The sequence below is a fragment of the Mesocricetus auratus genome, unplaced genomic scaffold (genome assembly GCF_017639785.1).
Source record: "Mesocricetus auratus isolate SY011 unplaced genomic scaffold, BCM_Maur_2.0 Super-Scaffold_100004, whole genome shotgun sequence".
Taxonomy (NCBI): domain Eukaryota; kingdom Metazoa; phylum Chordata; class Mammalia; order Rodentia; family Cricetidae; genus Mesocricetus; species Mesocricetus auratus.
In genome coordinates, this window is record NW_024429189.1 from 98,088,341 (window position 1) to 98,104,746 (window position 16,406).

Below are 16,406 nucleotides of genomic sequence, written 5' to 3' on the forward strand. Positions count from 1 at the left end.
TGTGTGTGTGTGTGTGTGTTGCGTTGCCTCTGGCCTCTTGTGGCGCTGGTTTAGGACAAGGCTTATGGAAGACCGGGAGTGTGGGGTTAGCTGGGAAGGTCAGTGGTGCAGGGGACTCACATGGGCTCTGTTTTCCTGTGCTGCTTCACATGATACCCATGTTCAAGATCTCTGAGATTTGGTGCTGGGGGCTGAGGGTTATTTCTGCAGTCATCTTTAAGATGGCCTGTGGTCCATTTCAGAATCCTTTCATAATGTACCTACAGCATCTGGTCCTCAAATGCTGACAGTCTTGTGACAGCCTCATTTGACTGTCACAGCAGTGTAGTAGGACCAGCCAGCCAAGCCTAGGGGAAGTCAGCTGGACTCCTCTGGCTTTTAGAGAGGGAGCTTTAGGGATCCTGTGATAGGCAGGACACACCCCTTTATTTTCTTTTTTTTAGATAATGACTTGCCATATAGGTCAGGCTAGTTTGAACCTCATGATCTTCCTGCCTTAGCCTTCACAATACTGGAATTACAGGTGTGTATGGCCACAGTCAGTGTGGGAACTCCAGTTTAATCCCTGTTATGCCTGCTCAACACAGTAGCATTTCATGATGTGACTCCACCAGTAAGCTTTACCAACAAAGCTGCCTTCCCACCCCTTTATTGCAAAAACGAGTCTGTTGGGGTGTCCCTGGGGCAGGGGTGCCAGAAAGGGGAATCCCCACTCTTGTCCCAGAGGATGGATTGGGGCACACAGCGGTGGTGTCATGTCTCACCGGATGCCTTTGAGCACCTTGGCGTCATCACAGCTGACGCAGGCCCTCGTGTATTTACTTGCTTGTCACAGCATCGGTGGTGGCTGGCAGACTTCCGGTGGCATCGCTGCTGACCCTGCCAGCGCGTGCAATCCGCCACATCCTCACCTCTAAATTTAGTTCGCAGGAACCTGGGCGAGAGCAGAAGGGAAGGAGGTGGGGGAGAGAGAGTCCAGCCAGCCCTGCTTGGCATGCTCCCTGGAGGGTGGGGACCAAGAAGGGGAAGAGGGAAGGAGAGGAGCAGGCAGGAAAGGCCTGCGCCCACCTAGTGGTGGCCTCATCCGCTGGCAAAGCTAGAGTTGCCTCGAAGGGAGTCTGGGCCTCGAGCGCCACCTGCCTGCAGTCTAGGAAACCTGCTCTATCCTGACTTGGCTGATCTGAGACTGGGAGTGGGGTAGGAGATGCAGTAGGGGAGGGAGCATTTCTTTCTAGAACCAGGCATCATATGAAATAAGTTAGGGAGAAGCAGCCTCTTAGCCTTAGCATATTTAGTAAAAACAAAACAAGACAAAACAAAACATAAACCACACTTACTTTGCTAAACCTCCAAGTGTTAGAGAACACTGTCCCAAGGAAAATAGAAACTTCAGATGGGAGTTGGCATGTCTTGACATGCTGTGTAAACTCCATTCAGATCAAGGCAGATCTCTTCCCTCCGCTGTAGGGAGCTCATGCCTGCCGTTCTCACTCCCCGCCCCTGTCCCTTAGTCTCTGTCCTCAAGAGATTGTTTGCTTGCCTCTCCCTGAACTTTATGTAAATGGAGCTGTACAGTATGTGCTGCTGGGTGTCTGGCCTCTGGCTCAGGCACATGTCTTCTGGCCTCTGGTGTAGTTTCCTGTCTGTCTAGAACACAATACTCAGTAGTTGCTGAGTATTGCATGGGACAAGGGTACTGCATAGCTCAGGCATGTGTTATCATTGGCTGACCTTTGGGTTTCTGGATTTGGTCAGTGGGATAAAGCTATAAATTTCTTTGACACGTCTATGTGGTAGGATGTGCCCTGCATCTCTGGTGGATTTTTAGAAGTGGATTACTGTGCCTGGGAAAGGTCATGCCTGCTTCATGGGTGTGGGTGACAGGTTTTTATGTGCTTCTTGGTGGTGGCCCAGTAGCTTTCATCCACCTGCATTTATTTCCTTGCTGGGTCTTGATCTGCATTCAAAACTTAGCCAAGACAACTGAATTCTTAAAGTTGCTTGGGTCAGGGACTGCAAGGGATGGGATATGAGCTGAGTTTCTCCTACATGGTGGTCTTCAGATACCTCCAAACCATCCTGCTCCTTCTGGGAATAGAGGAACAGTGTATTCCAGCTTTGGGCCACCTCCGTTCCCTGCATTACCAGCTGTCCAAAGTCTGGTGTCTTTAAGTAAGCTGGCAGCGTATAACTGTTAATTTGATGTCTGGTCTCTGTGCTGTGGGTCATCCCAAGTCACTGTTTCCTGGGTTCATTGCTGCTCTGTGGTGACTGAGGGGCCGGGTGGAGGGGAAAAGGACCTACCCAGAATAGCAAGGCTTGTTGGACACCAGTTCTTTCTGGAGGAGTGGGGAGGTGAAGCCTTTGTCTTTTCCGCCACATTGCCACCTCACCAGGACTCAGAAGGCCAACAGAAAGGCAGGGAGGAGAAAGGCATAACGGGCTAGAGAGTACTAGAAACAGCCAGGTGAGAGATGGGGACAGGGCCTAGTGCTGTGTGTGCTGTACTTGGACTGGTGTGGGCATTGTGGAGACTGTGCAAGATTCCCTTGTGTGTGAGTGTCCTGATACGGGTGCGGGCTGCCTGGGACCGGCACCGAGAGCAGCCATGCTGAGCTGAACAAAACATCAGTGTCAGTCTCCTGAGTCTCCTGACTTTGGCCTTCTTGTCATCTCTTCTCAGGTCACCTCTTGTCTCACTTGAGGACCTGTGGACAAGGAATAGGCAGTGCTTAAGAGATTTGAGGGTGGGCTTGATGGAGTCTACCTCTAGCCTGTTGACAGGGCCTAAACCACGTCTCCTTTCCTGGCTCCCTCCTCTCTTTGCCCCTTCCTTTCTCCCTTTTGCCCTTTTGGGAGGTGCTCTTTTTGATCAGGTTTTTAGGGAAGGGGGTGCAGCTGTGCCTGTCCCTTGGGTCAGGTGAGCTGATCCCCACCCCCCACCCCTGTTGTTGCAGGCTCCTAGAAGGTGAGTACGGACGGTATGCAAAGTTGTGAATCCAGTGGCGACAGTGCGGATGACCCTCTCAGTCGTGGCCTACGAAGAAGGGGACAGCCTCGTGTGGTGGTGATCGGTGCTGGCTTGGCTGGCCTGGCCGCAGCCAGAGCACTTCTCCAGCAGGGCTTCACAGATGTCACTGTGCTCGAGGCTTCCAGACACATTGGGGGCCGTGTACAGAGCGTGAGACTTGGTAAGCATCACTCAGGCCTAGCTGCTTCTCTAGGTCACCTGTGTTCCCCAATACCCTGGTCCTGCCTGAAGTCTTACTAATTTGGGTCTTGGGATATATGCTGACTTGGTGCAAGACTTGGAGTTGACAGAGTTTGTTGAGGAGGACATACCCAGAGTCAAACTAATTGAGAGCTGTGGGGACTCATTTCTAACGTCACAGGAGGGGGGGCTGTATAAGTTCTGACTAGTCACTAGTTTTTAGTATGAATTAGGCTGGAAGAGTGGAAGTGGGGTTTAGATGTCCTTGTGGTTGATGTGTGGTTTTGGGATTGTCTGTGAAGAAGATCCAGTTTGTAAATAATGAGGACCCTGGAGAAAGCAGCTAGGTAAGAGACATGCCCCTGGGGTAGGGAGACTTTGCCAAAGCTCTAGAGAGCAGGGTTATTTCCTGAAATGGAGCTGGTAATCAGGGCTTCCACAGCCACAGCTGTGTGGGGTGTTTTGGCCAGTGGTGGGTTGAGTGGGTTGGGACCATGATGACCCAGTGAGACCACATGCAGTGACCTGGAGTATGTGAGTGACATGGACACTCTAGATTATTGTGTGTGTGTGTGTGTGTGTGTGTGTGTGTGTGTCTTTAGAGACTAAAGATTGACATTGGATGTCTCCTTCAATTACTTTCTATATTATTATCATTATTATTTTTTGAGATAGGGCCTCTGTTTCTCACTGACCCTGCAGCTCAATTTTTTCTGCTAGGCTGCCTGGCCAGCAAGTTCCAAGGGTCGTCCCATTTCTGCCAATTACGAGTGTGTACTACCTTGCCTGGGTTTTTGACGTGGATTTAGGGAATCTGACTGAGGTCCTCATGCTTTTGTGGCAAGCACTTTACCAACTGATTCATCTCCCCAGCTTTCTCTTCACTTTTGAGACAGGGTTTCATTCTGTAGGTTAGGTTGGCCATGAAACTCCAAGTTTCTGCCTCCCAAGTACTGGAATAACAGTTGTGAGCCACCGCAGTTGCCCCTCTAGAGGATTTTCTATTTGCACACAGAGCCTGTGTGGTTACTTGCTTAGACTGGTGGTCAGGCTGAGAATCAGTAGACATCAAGGACACCCGCTGGCCTTTTCTCTTCTTGTAGGGTTGTTGAGCACATCAAGAGTCTTCCCCTAGAGCCATTCCTGGGAGGCACATATGAGGTTTTGCTTCCCCCTTTCACACACAGACTGGGTTGCCTGTTGGCAATAAGGATGAAAGTGCCATCCAAGTGCTCCTAAAGCTGGGGCAGCCAGGGAGCCCTGGTGCTTTGCTCACTGCTCACTGTTGATTGGCTGGTTGGCAGCCACAGGGAAGAGCAGTCCCATTTATGATTCTTTGGGCATATTCAGAGTCTGATAGGGAAACAGGAGATGGGGAGATAGGCGGCCTGTCCTGGAGGCACCCAACATCCGAGACCATGCAGGGAAGGCATGGGGTGCCAGAAGGCTTGCTGGCCAGGGAAGAAGGGGCACAGGTTGTGTGGAATGAGGAATGTGAAGGAACAATGTGAGGGCTTGCTGGCCAGGGCGTCTGTGTTGTGTGCAGGTAGGCACAGTGGCCATGAGAGGCTTGAGAACACCACATGCTATGAGGTGAGTAGGCCCGGGGTGGCGCCTGGTGCCCTTTGGAAGTCCAGATGTGGCAGAGATGGAGTGGGAGGGACACCCTGAGCAGTGGCCTTATTCTGGTCCTGCCAGCCCCTGGCACGCCTTCACCTGACCTTGCTCCGCCCCTTTTCTCACAGTGGAGGGGCATCTGGAGACAGGAAAGGTGGCCTTCAGCCTGCCTCCTTTTCCTATCCTGGGGCCTGTGCACACCTGCCACTTTCAGAGACACTGTCCTGCTAGCTGAGGCATGAAGTTGTTTTTTCTTGTTTTAGGCACATTCATGCACAGGGCTAATTTTAGTAACTTATGGTTTAATTAGAAACGTCCCAAGTAAGGAAGGCATGCACATAAGGAGCGCATGCCCAGTTCTTGGGGTGAGGGGCAGTGCTGCCATCTTTAGACCGTATCAGAACAAGCCACCTCAGACAAAACAGCTTTAAACATCTTGTTATTTACTCACAATCTGTGGGTTGGAAGTGTGGGCAGGACTCAGGTAGGTGGGTCTTTTTCTGGCTTTGCCTTGATCCCTCCATGTCCAGGGTCAGTTGGTTAGGATCTTTAAGATGGCCTCACTCTCTTGTGTGGTAGGGGGTGTAGGTTTTGGTTGGACTTGTGTTCCTAGCGAGGTGAGCCTGTTTTTTTTTTTTTTTTTTCATAGTTGTCACTTTTAGAGGTTGAGGGTAGAAGCCAGGAGGCCCTGTGCTGGATAATTTTATGTCAGCTTAACACAAGGTGGAGTCACTTTGGAAGAGGGAACCTCGATTTTAAAACTACCCCCCCCAATTGACCTGTGGGCAAGCCTGTGGTGCTTCTTCCTGATTGATGATTGATGTGGAAGGACTCGGTTCACGGTGGGTGATGCCACCCTGGGCTGGTGGTCCTGGGTTATAAGAAAGCAGGCTGAGCAAGCATGAGGAGTAAGCTAGTGAGCAGCTCCCTCCATGGCCAGTGCATCAGCTTCTGCCTCCAGGTTCCTGCCCAGTGCTGACTTCTCTCAGTGATGGGCTGTGAGGTGGAACTGTAGACTGAACCCCCCCCCCCCAGGTTGCTTTAGGTCATGGTGCTGTATGATGACAACAGAAAGCCTAACCAAGACAGGCCCTTGAGGCCTTGGCCCTGAAGCTATTAATCTGCTAATCGGAACATGTCATACGTCTAACCCAAATTCAAGAGGTAGATCCTGCCTACCTCTGGGGGGGTGGGATGGGGAGGCATGCATAGTCATTTTATCAAGGGGCGTGTGCACAAGGGTGGGAGAAATTATTGTGAATTTGACAGGAAATTGACCATAGGGATCTTGAGCCTGGCCAGAGAGAACAAACAGCACAAACTGTTTCTCTGTGCTCTTTGCACCATGCTGACCTCTCTGGAGCTAGGCAGGGAAAACAGCCTCACAGCTTCGTAGCATCTGAAGGAGAAACTGAGCTCAGGACAGAGGCAGCTTGCCTCAGATCTGCTGTTTAGGCTGGGGATGAGGAGATGCGATGGATTCCTAGGCCTCCTACATCTTGGATCCAGGTTGCTCCTCCCCTCCTTGACAGAATCTCAGGGTCTGTCCCCCAATTCCCCCCCCCCCCCCCCCAGGGTGAAAGGATTGTACAACGTAACATTCTCTTGGAGATCTGGTTTGTATTCCTCAACCCTGGGGAAAATGTTGTAAATTGGAGTTGTCCTCTGAATTGGAGTGAGAAGTTCTAGAAGGGGGTTTCTTCTGTCTGAGAGAAGGGCGGGAACTCTAGAGTCATGGGGTATTAAGGAGCTGGAATAATGCTGGGGCATACCCAAATGCTCCTCTTGAGTGGGCGTGACTCAGGGCTCTGGCATGCAGTATTGTTTCGGAAGAAGGTGAGACCAGGAGAAGCCTCTAAGTGACGGCCTGAGGTGACACTAGGGCACGTCCAGGAGTCACTCTGGACAGTGCTTCTCCCTGCCCATCACCTCATCTGCTGTCAGGTAATGTTCCTCTGTAGGCTTTAGCGGCTTCTCAGAGCGGACTCCCTTCCTGCCCTGTTGAGTGTTTGTGCGTGGGGGCCCTCTTAGGGGACAAGGAAGGGAAGCAGTCCTGTCCCTCCCTGAAGAAACCTGCCCCTCTAAGGGTCTGTTGTCACCACCAGGACACGCCACCTTTGAGCTGGGAGCCACCTGGATCCATGGGTCCCATGGGAATCCTGTCTACCATCTAGCAGAAGCTAATGGCCTTTTGGAAGAGACAACAGATGGGGAGCGCAGTGTGGGCCGCATCAGCCACTACTCCAAGAATGGCGTGGCCTGCTACCTTACCAACCGTGGCCGCCGGATCCCCAAGGACGTGGTTGAGGAATTCAGCGATTTATACAACGAGGTAAAGAGAACATCAGGACAGTTAGGGGATACAATGAAAGCGCTGAGCCAGGCAAGATAGTGATAGATTTTCTCAAAAAGGCCTTGAATGTCATTTCCTAGACTTTACTAGGTATTTGGGTTGTGACAATTGTCACTATGGTTTTTGTGGACATTTTTCAAAAGCATTTGCTAGTTGTTCCTATTGTATATAGCAATAGAACTGATTTTTGTACATTGACCTCAGTTCCCCGACGATGATTATTTTAATTCAAATAACATACTTATTAGTATAATAATTAGTATTCTAAAAATATTTTTGGAATTATGTGTAACCAGCATTGTTCAGGAGAACTTTTTACACTGATGGAAATGTGTTAGACCTGCACTTTCCAATGTGGTAGTTTCTAGCTACTTGTGGCTTTTGAGTAGTTGAAATGTAGCCAGTAAAACTATGCAGGATTTAATATTAAATTCTGAATTGTTACAGGTATCTAGTGGTTACTATATTGAGAGTCCAGCCTCAGATATGTATTATTCTTATTACGTGGGTTAGTATCGCCATCCGATATTAGATGGAAGTACCAATACTGTACATCATTGAAGCATCCCAGCTTTTAAAAAGCACTGGTATTCTTGGTATCTCTCAGTAGTGCTATAAATTGCCCTGGACAAATGAGGTAAAGTGCAGGTCTTATTTTCTTACAATGTCATGACCCATTCTAGGTAAGCACATGGGTCACCAAACACTTATTGTACCCTTGCCAGTCCCTTGCTTTGTGGAGGTCCCTGGTCCATGGAGGATACGTACTCTCTGTTCTGTGTGTATGTGCCAACAAGTTACGCGAGTGCAGCTCCATAGTCTACTTCCATCCACATGCCAAGTGTAGACTTACTAATGATCAGATAGTAACCTGTGTTCTTCAAAGTAGCCTTTGCTGGCCCACATAAGGATACTTGGCTATTGTAAGTGCTTTAAGCATGAGTACTTATGTTTTGATTTGTTTATTTTTTTAGATAAATCTCATACAGCTCAGCCTGGCCTTAAACTTGCTATGTAGCCAAGGCTGGCCTTGGAGTCCTGATTCTTTTTCTTCAGCCCTTCAAGTACTAGGGTTACAGATGAATGCGGCCATGCCTGGCCCTGTGGACACCTCTGAGAATGATCCTCAGAGGCCATGACTTGCTCTGCTTCCTGTTGGTCAGTGTCACTTCTGAAAGCCAAGAACGGGGCTGTGGAAAGTAAAATGGATGAGGTGGTTATCAAACTGCAGTGCTGCTTAGGGTCTGAGGGAAGAGGGATAGATCAGGATTTCCATGTGTGGCTTTTAGTCACTGCGGTTGACCTTTCTGAACAAGCCCTGTGAAGCTGTGCCTAAGGATGGCTTGGTAGTAAGTGTTTCCAACAACAATGACTCTGAAGGACCATTCATATGGGTACATTTAAATGGTGCGAGTGTGCGCATGTGTGCGTGCCTCTGTGTGTGTGTGTGTGTGTGTGTGTGTGTGTGTGTGTGTGTGTGTGTGTGTGTGTGTGTAGGTCAGAGGTCAGTGTGTCTGAATGTCTTCCTCTATTGCTCTCTACCTTACATTTTGAGACATAGTCTCTCAATGAACTTGAAACTCACTGTTTTCATCTGGGACAGCCGGCAGGTGAACCCCCAGAATCTCCTGACTCTAACAGGGCTAGGCTTGCAGATGCATGCTGGGGATTCGAACTCAGTTCCTCAAGCTGCATAAGCACTTTGCTCACTGAGCCATCTCCCTAGCCCTGTTTTTGTTTTTTCCTCTCTCAGTGCTGGGGATTGAGCCCAGGGTCTTGCCTGTGATAGCCAAGTGCTGTCCCACGAGCTATATCCCCAGCCTTAGATGGAGTTTCAGCTCTTAAATGATAGGCCTCTCTCACCTGCATTTTTCTCATATGTAAAATGTGCATGGTTGTACCTACTTCCCAATGTTACAGGGATTGTAATCCCAATGAGAAGTGCTTAAAAAGAATTGGTATAGTGGTCACAGGCCTGTCCCCACACCTTCCTTTCATGTGTGGGAGGGTTGTAAGGACTCAGGCATTATGCTGGCCTGCCCCTGTCACCTGGTAGAATGCACTCAGGCAGTGCCCTGGTCAGCCCAGGCTTCCATGAGTAGTAACCTGCACGCAGATGCAAAGGACTCCTTTAAAGGACAGACCCCTGCCCACTTACAAGCTCTTCCCCTCTCTCTTCGCCGCCACTCTTTTCCCTCTCTCTTTCCTGCCGTTCCCCTGGGGCAGACAGGGCTTTTCCTATCTCCCTCTTCTCTTCTGTCCTCTCTCTGTCTCTGTCCATTTACCTCTTCCCCCACCCCTTTCCCTTTCTAGTAAAACCTCTCACTGAGCTCTGTCTGTCTGGCATGTTTGTCCCCCACCTCGGTCACCCTCGCCTGCCTTGGGATCCGCCAAGGCCCCCCTCAAGCTTTATCATAACAAGCATCCTGTACCCACACAATAGACCTGCATCCTAGTTGGTCATGGCTGCATTTGTTACTCCTCAGCTGGACTTTATGGTCTCCAGGGACCATGAGCTGAGTATTAGTTACCATGTTGCTTATCTTTTAGGGAAAGGCTGAGGGAGGAGAAAGAGAGTCCCCAGTTTGAGTTCTTGGCAGTGATCCTGCAGGAGGATTTTACTAAGGCTCCAGCTACTGATGACCTCCCAATGTCCTGTGATTGTAGGCGCGACAAGTTAACAGTTTCACTCTGTAATTTATGCTGCAGAGGCATCTTCATGTGCCTGTCTCGTGTGGAGCAGGGGTGATTGGAGGGTTCACTGCCTCCCCTCCACTCTGGCCCCACAGCATCTTTCCCGTGAATGCATTTTGACCAAGTCCAGTCTGGCCACAAGGGGTCACAGCCCAGAAGCCCGCATTTGCTATACCTCAGAAATGAGAGCAGTGGATGGGGATCCCCGTCCTCCTTCTCAGCCCTTCAGGGGTCAGGGTCTCGGCATGACGTCTAGGCTTTTCCACCTTGGCGCTGCCCTCCCTTTCCAAGGCCATTTATTTCTTACAATGTTCTCCTTTTGCCTCTTCAAGCTAACCCATTTCAGGTTTCTTGATGGCCTCATGCTCCATTTTGGACTGTGCAGTTCCCTCTACCTGTAACACCTCCTCTCCTCTCATTGCCAGTGTTGTTTCTCCTAACGAGTCAAGAGTTGCCTGGGTTGACCTCACTACTCCTGGGTTCTTTTCTATAACAGTGTCGTGTAGAAATCCTCTTAGAATGTCTCATCAGCTTGAGTATGGGCAGGGCTGGGGACTTTGTTTTGCTTAATACATTGGGTGTGGAGCCCACAAATGCATGTTGAGTGGAATGTTAGGGCCTGTCTAGAAGTAGACTTGTTCAGGGTTTGTGGTGCCGGGGTGGTGTGTGTGGGAGGGTTATGGGACAGGCTGTCAGAGGAGGCAGAAGGACTCTGTTTCAAGGATTGATGGTCACTGTGGACAAGGTGTGGGTTGGTATTTTGGCTGGAAACTGCCAAGTAGTTCCTGTTTCTTAGCCTGCTGGGGCCTCCCAGAGATGCTCCCTTCTGTGTTGCCCTCCTCCCTCTTCCTTCTGTGTAGTTCAGTCCAAATGAAGGGGCTCTTACAGATCTGAGTAGTGCAAAGACCGTGTCTATGGAGGTGAGCTTCCTACGGTTGGTTCTTGGGAAAGGTGAATGTATGCAGAACAAATTCTCCAGGGAAATATGGGGCCCTTGTAGATTTCCTCAGAGCCCATGAAGAGGCAGCTCCTTCCCAACACTCTGCAGGTCCCAGATGTTTGGGTTTGTTCTAGGAAGGGTCACTAAGAAAGCTTTAGGTCCATCCCACATCTCTTACAGGCTCGGAGGTGAGGAGCTGACTGACTAGGACAGGTGCCCTGCTCAGTTTCATGCAGAGGCCACCAGGGACACCTGGGAGCAGGTGGCTTTCTAGGTGGGCCCTGTTTGCCGTGGAGCTTGATAAGAGTGCTCAGTGTCCAGGGGTCTCTCTGGCAGGTCTATAACTTGACCCAGGAATTCTTCCGGCATGGTAAACCAGTCAATGCTGAGAGTCAGAACAGCGTCGGGGTGTTCACCCGGGAGAAGGTGCGCAATCGCATCAGGGATGACCCTGACGACACAGAGGCCACCAAGCGCCTGAAGCTCGCCATGATCCAGCAGTACCTGAAGGTATCTTTGCTGTGGAGTGTAGATGCCAGAGTGAAGAAGTTTGGGGGAGTCTGGGTCCAAAGGGCCATGCTGGTTGGAGTTCTGGTTCCTTGTGTGGCCTGGCCCAGCCATCACCTGGCTTCTCTCTGGGTCTTTCCGCAGGTGGAGAGCTGTGAGAGCAGCTCTCACAGTATAGATGAGGTGTCTCTGAGCGCCTTTGGAGAATGGACGGAGATCCCTGGCGCCCATCACATCATCCCCTCGGGTTTCGTGCGAGTTGTGGAGCTGCTGGCTGAGGGCATTCCCCCACATGTCATCCAACTGGGGAAACCCGTCCGATGTATCCACTGGGACCAAGCCTCAGCTCGCCCCCGGGGTCCCGAGATAGAACCCTGTGGTGAGGGTGACCACAATCACAACACTGGGGAGGGTGGCCAGCGTGGAGAGAGTTCCCAGCAGGGAAGGAGGGATGAGGATGAGCAGTGGCCGGTAGTCGTGGAGTGTGAGGATTGTGAGGTGATCCCAGCAGACCATGTGATTGTGACCGTTTCGCTGGGCGTGCTCAAGAGGCAGTACACCAGTTTCTTTAGGCCAGGCCTGCCCACGGAGAAGGTGGCTGCCATTCACCGCCTGGGCATTGGTACCACTGACAAGATCTTCCTTGAATTCGAGGAGCCCTTTTGGGGCCCCGAGTGCAACAGCCTGCAGTTTGTGTGGGAGGATGAGGCAGAGAGCTGTACCCTCACTTACCCACCTGAGCTCTGGTACCGTAAGATCTGTGGCTTCGATGTCCTGTACCCGCCAGAACGCTATGGCCACGTGCTGAGTGGCTGGATTTGTGGGGAGGAGGCTCTCGTCATGGAGAGGTGTGATGATGAGGCCGTGGCTGAGATCTGCACGGAGATGCTGCGACAGTTCACAGGTAGGCCCTGTGTCCATGCTGCTCCCTGGGGCCTGGCTGCTTTCTCAACTCCTAGGTCTGTAGCAGCTCTGCCTTCTCTAGATTGTGACTGTCCTACTGGGAGAGGCACTGCAGGGAGCCCAAGTTTAGCCTCTGTCACCTCAGTTACCAACACTCCCATTTTGGAGTTTGAATGACTCAAAATGATGGTATAAAGGACTCAAGTGGTAAAAAGGACTCATCACCATGGGCTGGCCATTTCCTGTTGTATAGCATCTTGTTCAGAGGTAGATTTGTTTTACTCAGCCCAGGCTGGCCTGGAACTCACTGAGCTGTAGCTAACTGGACTTTGAATTCAAGATGCTCCTGTCTCAGCTTCCTGAGTGCTAGGACTATAGGCATATGCGGTCATACTCAGCGTCTTTGATTCTTTTACTTGGTTATTTTCTGCCCACTACTGCAGGAGAACTTCCCAGGAGCCCGTGGTATTAGACAGGGAAACATAATTATCTGAAATTGTTTTAAATGCTTCTGGGAATCAGTCCTAGGGCCTCATGAGTGCTAACCATGAGATCTACCATTGAGACACCTCCCCACCTCCAATAATACTTTAAAGTAGGAAAAGCAAGGCCTTGAGATAGGTAATGCTTGTTTTCTGGGGGTCACTAGGAAGTGATGAGTGGGAATACAGCTTGAGCCAGTCCCCCTCACTTCTCCAAATCCTTTATGCCTACCTCCTGGCTGCTTGAATGCCCAGGAGGGAGGTAGATTGTCTGTCTTGGGGTGCCTTCCATATGTAGCCATTTCTTATGCTCCCTTGTCTTGGTTCTTCTGACTTCCCAACAGGGAACCCCAATATACCAAAACCTCGGCGAATCCTGCGCTCAGCCTGGGGCAGCAACCCATACTTCCGAGGTTCCTATTCATACACACAGGTGGGCTCCAGTGGGGCAGATGTGGAGAAGCTGGCCAAGCCCCTACCCTACACAGAGAGCTCCAAGACAGCGGTGAGTGGGCTGTGAATGGTGAGGAGAGGCCTCCTTGGAGGGTTACTTTGCATGTGTCTGGTCCAGGGGAAAAGGCTTGGGTAGTGTTCACTAAGGGCTCCATGGTGAAGAGGGATGGGGGTGGCTTCCATAGTGAAAGAGAAAACAAGACTACACACACTTAACATCTGGAAGGAAAAAATAGAATCGCATAGAATAATATTTTCTGGAGCTTCTGAAGCATGAATCATTGCTTGCTGTGCTGGACAATAAGCCTTCAGCCACAGTTAGAATGAATGAATTAAATAGAATTTAAATTAATAAATTCAAGTTTTAGTTCCTTGGTTGTACTACTTACATTTCAAGTTCAACAGACTCATGTGCCTGATGGTCCCCACATTGGATTATGAAGTACAAGTGGTCTGTTGGACAGCACTGCAGTTATTTCCTCTATGTTTTAGAGAACAAAATTGGGGTTGTAACTCATCTGATAGAGTACTTGCCTGGCATGCCTGAAGCCCTGGGTTCAATACCCAGCACCTCAGAAATGCTGCGTAATGGTACATACCCATAATTCACTGGAGAAGCTGAGTAGGGAGGATCAGGAGCTTGAAGTTAACTGTGGCTACATACTTTGAGGTGAGCCTGAGATACATAGACCATGTCCAACTGCACTCGAAGAAGATAATCTGAGGCCAGCAAAGTGGCTTGGTGGGTAATGGAGTACACTGCCAAGCCTGATGGATGATTCGAGTTCAATCCCTAGAGCTCATGTAAAAGATAGAGGAGAGAACTGATTCCTGAAGGTTGTCCTGGTTTCCACTCTAACATGATGGCATGTGTGCATGTGTGCGCGCACACACACATACACACACATATACACACACACATACACACACAGCTAAAAACTGAGAGAAATATGCTCCCAGTAGTAAATTTTGTCTAGTAAGTGTAAATATACATTAAATGTCAAAATGTGCCAATTATATTTAAAGCAATTCTTTGGAGTCACTGATGGAGATTCTGTCAACTAAGGTATGTCTGTCTAGCTGTGCTCAGAGAGGGTGTCTTCTTACAAATGAGACCTCTGGTTGTGACAGAAGCAAGAAAAACAGAAATAATCAACAACAATTTGCAGGACAATGGGAGGACCAGATATCGTTAACACCTGGCTTCCATGTTCAGGTCCCAGAGGGCGGCAAGGACAACGGCTCCTATGTCTTCAGCTGATAGCAGGAAGAAAAGTACATGGACCAGAAAGGGGGTTCCTTGGAGCTGAGACAGCAGTATACCTGAAGCTTATTGCCTAGAATTTAGTCACATGATTGCACATTGCTGACAGAGCCATGGCGTTTTTTATTTGAATGATGTTAGAACCAGTTAAGAACAGTACTTGGGCTGGGAGTGGAGTGGAGGTGTACACCTTGAATCCCAGCACTTATGAGGTGGAGGCAGGTGAATATCTGTGTGTTCCAGGCTAGTCTACTCTACATATTTTGAGACTGTGACTCCAAACAAACAAACAAACGAACAAACAAAAAGAACCAGGGCTTAACTAAGGAGGAAAGAGATGAGTGGGTGAGGGTGGGAGTGGGCAGCTTGTGCGTGGCCATAGCCCATCCCTCCTTCTGTTTAACAACCTTCCCGAGTTCCTTATTGGTGGGCGTAGCTCACCTGGGAGCTTGTTAGGGATGCATGCTCTTAGTCTAGACTTGGTAGATTCATCACTGCATTCTTAGAGAAAGTCCACACTTGAGTTTGGTGTGAAAGTAGCTAACCCGTCCTTGGACTCACCGAGACACTTGCTTCCTTGAGATTGAGCCATGGCTAAACCAGAGATCTCGCCGTCTTCTTTTCCCTGTGTCTGAACTCCTTTTGTGTGTTTATTCACCTAACATTTTTTGAGAAGCAGTGCAAAGGATCTCCCAGACATTGAACCTCTTTTCTGGGCTTTCAGCACCTCCCCCAAACACCCATTATCACATACGACACTGTTTAGTAACTGGGTTTCATGTCTGGCTTCCCCACCAGCATGGAAGCACCACAAAGCAGCAGCCTGCTCACCTTTTATCATCCAAGTGCCCAGAACAGGCCCTGGACCCTAGTAGGGGCCCCATAAAGGTTTGTTAAATTACCACCTAACTTTGTTGTATATGCTCTTCCAGACCCTAAGTGCCCACACGCTTAGTGTTTCACTTAATCTTTACAACCAGCCTTAGAAGCAGGTGGTATAAATCTCTTTGTCTGACAAGAAAATAAAGGCTTAGGAGGGCCAGGTAGATGATCATTAAGAGGTGAATGGAATCTTTGGGACTGTACAGCCAGGACTTCTCACAGCCTTGGGACAGAAGGGAGTGAGGCATGGTACATTGGGGACAGAATGGGAAGGTGCCAGGTATGTGACTCTTCATCCTGTGGAACAACACCTGTGTCCTGCTCTCTTGTGTCTCCTTGCAGGGAGATGGGCTCCAGGGCAGACGGGAGCCCGCTGTCCCTGCCGCTTCTCCCTCTCACGTCCACCTCCTCCTGCTTAGCCCATGCAGGTGCTGTTCTCCGGTGAGGCCACGCACCGCAAGTACTACTCCACCACCCATGGTGCTCTGCTCTCTGGCCAGCGTGAGGCCGCTCGTCTCATCGAGATGTACCGAGACCTCTTCCAGCAGGGGCCCTGAGGGTGTCCTCACTGCCGTTGTGTTCCTTACAGAACCACTAACTCGTGACTGCTGTCCCTTCCCTTGCCCATGTACTCGTAGTTTCCTGGTTGTCTGTAGAATGGAATTTTATCTTTTGTAGTGGACACTGGGCTGGCTTCGGACCTGGCCCCATAGCTTCTCTTTTTCTCCAGGCTGGGTAACGACCAGGTGGGATTTGGCTTCCTGCTTCCCCCCCCCCCCATGTTATTGCAAGTGCCTTCAATACTTTGCATTTTGGGATAATAAAAGAAGTGACCCTTCCCATGCTCCCAGCTTCTCTTCTCAGTTCATAGCCTCTGTGTGTGCGTTTGTCTAATCACATCTCTGACTAGGGGTTGGTGCAAGGTTTGTGGCTGTGCTCCTAGAAGGGAAGGTGTTTAGGTTTGTTGAGGAAATGCTCCTTTACCCCTTCTTTTCCTGCTTGTTCAGTGAGTTCTCCCTGCCCAGGGCCCAATCCCTTAGGATGGGCCTGGTTCCGACCACTTGCCCTTCTTGAAGCATGGTTGGATGACAGGTTGTGTT

General features: G+C 50.0%; 1 protein-coding gene across 4 annotated transcripts in view; it reads left to right on the forward strand.

Annotated features, from left to right (window-relative positions):
• Smox (spermine oxidase) overlaps positions 1–16,151 on the forward strand; it is a 33,777-nt gene extending 17,626 nt beyond the window's left edge. For 2 of the 4 annotated variants that reach the window (XM_040746331.1, XM_040746332.1), the window contains exons 2-7: positions 2,958–3,191; positions 6,934–7,160; positions 11,152–11,325; positions 11,467–12,226; positions 13,052–13,212; positions 15,649–16,151. In XM_040746331.1, coding sequence (XP_040602265.1) covers positions 2,984–3,191; positions 6,934–7,160; positions 11,152–11,325; positions 11,467–12,226; positions 13,052–13,212; positions 15,649–15,984 — 1,866 coding nt within the window. In that variant the 5' untranslated portion in view covers positions 2,958–2,983 and the 3' untranslated portion in view covers positions 15,985–16,151. Of the gene's footprint in view, positions 1–2,957; positions 3,192–6,933; positions 7,161–11,151; positions 11,326–11,466; positions 12,227–13,051; positions 13,213–15,222; positions 15,313–15,648 lie in introns of all 4 variants that reach the window. The other 2 variants (XM_005068652.4, XM_005068653.4) reach the window with 2 other exon arrangements.
• Positions 16,152–16,406: the final 255 nt, after the last annotated feature.